The following is a 4,723-nucleotide window of genomic DNA, read 5'->3' as shown; positions in this document are numbered from 1 at the left end:
TTCCACTGCTAGTTTTACTACGCTCTTCCTGGTCTTTCAACATCAATATGAGACGATGATGACGACCTAGAAGTTCTGACACATATTTCATATCCCCTACAGCTAAAGCTTGACGAACACGGGTAGATGAGACTTGTCCTCTATCTTTTAGATCATTTGAGTTCATGCTTCTGTAATCTTGATTGTTGTCCATCACAGAACTTATAATGTAAGCCCCCATACCATGTTCCTCGCACAGTCTCACCAGCTCGGAGGCATCACCAGCAGCTTTATATCCAAATCTGTAGTTTTCCCCTGACAGAGTCAGCCATTAAGATTTGAGACTTCAATTCCATAAAAATCAAATGCAGGAATTTACATCAGTGACAGGGAAAACAAGAAAGATGGGCAGCAAAATAATTTTAGTTTACCTGCCACAACTCCAATTACTCCAAGCTCCTTAGATAACTTCTCAACAAATTGTCGCGGGGTGAGATGTCGAACGCATGAAAATTCAATTTGGACCTCTTCTGGGACCATATTGCCACAGTATGGGGCCCAAGAAGAAAGAACTCTACTTCGGTCACATTTGGCAACTATGGGAGCCCTGTACAGGAAAGTGAAAATTGTCACTTAAATCAAAGAAGAATTGTAACATGTATATAGTTGGCAGATTTATGAAAATATGTCAATTTCACATGTAAGCAACTTATCGTCATTCTGCAAGAGAATAATTCTCTTAACCACAATATGACAAGTCAATAACACCACTGCACAATGAGTTACCAACCATCATTTTTCAAAAAAATCCTCCAGCTCATGCATGTTTCAGCAAAGTTTACCAATACTCTCTCCTTCACTAGTAAATTGATTCCAAGCAACATGTGGCAAAAAATTCACCCCAGAACACCATGGTACATCATGTGCATATTGGACACTAATTCATAAATTATTTATGAGCTTAGCTTTAGACTTAGTTTCAACTCAAACTTGCTTCAAATTATCCTAGACTTCTGTAAAGATGGAGAAATTTGAGACAGCAAACATATCCTAACAATATTAAAAAAGTACCGAGTAAAGGAAGGACAGAGCACATGTTCTTGGCTCCATAAGAGTCATTCTACAGTACAAACAAGATAGCCATGATGAAGATTGCTACCTTCAAACTGTCAAAGAATTGTAATGCTTTGGAAAAAGCAAATAGAATTCCTAGTAAGAAAGTAACCAGCTTAATTCACAAGGCACAAAAATAAAGCGCATGCATCTCGAACTCATCAGGTAGATGGATGCAAAATTGAAAGGATTGGAAAAGTTTCCATATATCCAATCACACAAGTAAATGTGCGCTCAAACAAAAGAATAAACTGATACCTAGGCTCCCAACCAAGTACTTCTGCCATTCCCACAAATGATAGAAGACTTGGGGCTCCAACCTTTGATGCTTGAATTGCAAGTTCTCGATGGCCAATGTGAAGGGCGTCAAACTTTCCTAGTGCTACTATTCCTCCTGCAAAAATCATGACGAAGCAATCAATAATCAAAAAGCATGTAAGGCGCCCTAAACATAAATTTTTAGATGTACTCAGCATCAAATCTAATAAAGGACAAGCAAAGAAACCTGCTACTGAGGCCAATCCTTCAGAGGGAAGCTCAGAATCGTTATCTCGCTGGCTTTTGCACAAAGAAAAACTCATCAGCTAATTGAACAAAAATGAGATGTATTAGACACACATATTGAATGACAAACAAATAATAGTTCATCTGAATTTTTAGCATTATAAAAAAAGTGTTCATATGTACATTACATCAATCAAACATCTGGTTCCAATAAGAGAGTAAATAACTGAACCCGATTAAATTAAGCGTTCCAATCATAAGAATTCACAAGAATTTTTATCTTTTTCGTGTAATCTCTGTAATTTTCACCTAAACCAATCACTTAGCAAGTAATTAACCAGCAAACATTAAACTCTTAGCAACCAAAAGGATTGAAATTGCACGAATTGTATAATTAAGCTTCCGTTGAACTTTCATTCATGCATGATCCTAACACACAAACAACACCCATATAAACAAAAAGCACAGAACTTTACAGTATGTTCACTTTCTTTCCTAGAAACAAATAAGAACCCAGAAAATGAGAACTTTAAAGAATATAAGTACAAACCTTACACAATCAGAAAGAATGGGAGTTTCTCCTGAGGATGATTTTGATTGAAGACTTGAAAAAGAAACAAACCCATACTTCCAATGATTATAATTATTATGCCTATAATTATCACCACCAAATATCGTTACAAAAGAGGGAGGTTTCAACATGAAAAGAGAGAAAGAAAGGTAGGAACTTTTGTGAATTTTTGTGTTGCAAAACCCTAACCCTAAATGGGTTTTCTGATTGTAGTGACAATTTGTCAAGTGCTGTGAAATACGAGAGCCACTACTAGCTAACATTATCAAGGTTTTAAGTGAAGGAAAGGAAATAACTTTGGCTTGGTGCTTTGTGTGTTTGATACTTCTTGACTAATACATGTATACATTTCCTTTTATATATATATATCTTAAAGTCTTTTTTCATTTAAAAATATATTAAAATAATATTTTTTTATCTTTAAAATTTATTTTTATATTAATACATAAAAATAATTGAAAACACTAAAAAAATAATTTAAAATGAAAAAATCAATCTTTAACAAAAATTCAATTTAACCTCAATATCAAATTACCCTTAAAATAGTTTGGTCTGAAGAAAGCCAGCCCATGCTTCCCTTATAATACATACCATAAGGTATTCTTAGATGTTTTTCTTTTTTATTTCAATGCTAAGGTTGACGTGTTTTCTTCACTAAATTCATCTGAGTAGGATCTCAGATGGCATCTACAGCTAGATGGGTGCAAAGTTTCTTTAATTATCTCATAACCTCTACTTATAACGTCAAATTAAATTTCTCATCTAATTTTGAAAAAATTACTCTAACCTCCTAAGAGGAAACAAATCAACAGAATAATTTGAAAAAAATTATAATTGCCATTAAAATTGAAATAATAACTAAAAAAACTCTTACAATATTATAAATTTTCCAACAAATTAAGGGTAAAAAAAAAAAACATTGTCATCGCCCTCATCATTTTTTCCTTGCAGGAATTCAGTCATCCAAACCTAACAAATTACACCAAAAACTAAAAGTGCCTCGTGTTAAACTGTAGGCACATTATGCCTTGGGAACGAGAACACAATGAAATCGCGTAATGTTATTTCTTTTTTTATTTGATTATTAAAAAAAATTATTTAATTTTGTTATTTAATATTATATTAATTGATATTTAAAATTAATTATTTTTTTATTAATCTTTTCTATTGTTAGGCCATGCGGAAAAAAAATATATGAATATTGAATTGGTGTTTAATTTAAAAAAAAACACTTAATTTTACTTTTATTTTAGAAATTAAAAGTGAGAGGCCATAGAGAAACAAAGAAATGATGAGATGTCTTTTAAAAAATAGGGTGTCAATTCCAATCCTTGTTTTTATCTTTTTCTTTAGCCATTAATTAACTCAGAAGTAGTTGCAATAGATCAATAATTCATTGTTATAGATGAATGAGCTCTTGTAAGTTGCTTCTTGTTTTTCGAGGACACCAACGAGTTTTCAAAGAAGATATAATAATCAGTTAATATGACCAAAAGATTAATGTTTTATTCCAAGTGCAGGAGTATTGAAGTAATAAATAACTTGTAAGACCGGAGTCAAACCACAGGAAAATTAACTATATAAATTATAAATAATGATAATGATGATGAGTTGAAGAGGACTTTAAAATGTAAGATTAATGTAAGAATTAAATAAGGATAAAATAATTATTAAGGTTAGAGGATTCACTAATGGTATTTTAAACAAGTATAGTATAAACTCTTTTTATTACTCAACTAGAAATCACATACAAATAAGGTTCCAATCGGATTATAAATTATTAACATGATTACATTAGTTATCTTATTCGAATAATGTTAATACTTGTAAATATTGTCAGGTATTCATGATTATAACCTGAGTTAATAACAAATCAAGTTTCTTTCATAGCACAAGTATCGGTTATACCATATGGTTGAGCTATGAAAATGTCAAGTATTTGTTATACCAAAAGTTATATAACATAAATTTAGATTAACCATTTAACAAACAAAGTATTAAGAGTGAATAAGATAACAAATACAAAACATGTTAATATCAAACATTAAAGTCTATGTTAAGTTCATACTATACTTATTTTTACTCCATTAGTGTAACCCTTTCACCTTGACATAATAAACTTAACTAAACATAATGAAAGAGAGAAGCACAAATAAATAAGATAAGAATATAAATAAGATACAAGTTAACAAAGTAAAGGAAAGGAAATAAAAAACATAAACAAGATATTAATATAAGCAAAACTTAAGCATTACAAAATTATAAAGAAAGAGAGCAAGAACATGATCTTGATTTGAAAACCAAGATGTCTAAATTGAAACGACTAAAAGATTGATGTCTTCTCCCAAGTGCAGGAGTGTCGAAGCAATAAATAACCCGGCAAGACCGGGGTCGAACCATAGGGAGGTTAATTGTACAAATTATAAATAACAATAATATAACAACAATAACAATAACAACAACAACAACAACAACAACAACAACAATAATAATAGTAATAACAACAACAACAACAATAACAACAACAACAACAACAATAATAATAATAATAATAGC

At 31.1% G+C, this 4,723-nt stretch overlaps 1 protein-coding gene across 1 annotated transcript in view; it reads right to left on the bottom strand.

The window, feature by feature from the left end:
- The window catches only part of LOC105118239 (FAD synthetase 2, chloroplastic-like), a 2,913-nt gene extending 416 nt beyond the window's left edge, over positions 1–2,497 (bottom strand). Inside the window, exons 1-5 of the mRNA XM_011016138.1 lie at positions 2,147–2,497; positions 1,598–1,650; positions 1,351–1,486; positions 411–586; positions 29–294 (exon numbers count right to left, since the gene is read on the bottom strand). Coding sequence (XP_011014440.1) covers positions 29–294; positions 411–586; positions 1,351–1,486; positions 1,598–1,650; positions 2,147–2,430 — 915 coding nt within the window. The 5' untranslated portion in view covers positions 2,431–2,497. The remainder of the gene's footprint in view (positions 1–28; positions 295–410; positions 587–1,350; positions 1,487–1,597; positions 1,651–2,146) is intronic.
- Positions 2,498–4,723: the final 2,226 nt, after the last annotated feature.

The sequence above is a fragment of the Populus euphratica genome, unplaced genomic scaffold (genome assembly GCF_000495115.2).
Source record: "Populus euphratica unplaced genomic scaffold, PopEup_1.0 scaffold1826.1, whole genome shotgun sequence".
Taxonomy (NCBI): domain Eukaryota; kingdom Viridiplantae; phylum Streptophyta; class Magnoliopsida; order Malpighiales; family Salicaceae; genus Populus; species Populus euphratica.
The sequence above is the reverse complement of the archived record's forward strand: the minus strand, read 5'-3'. Positions and strand labels throughout refer to the sequence as shown.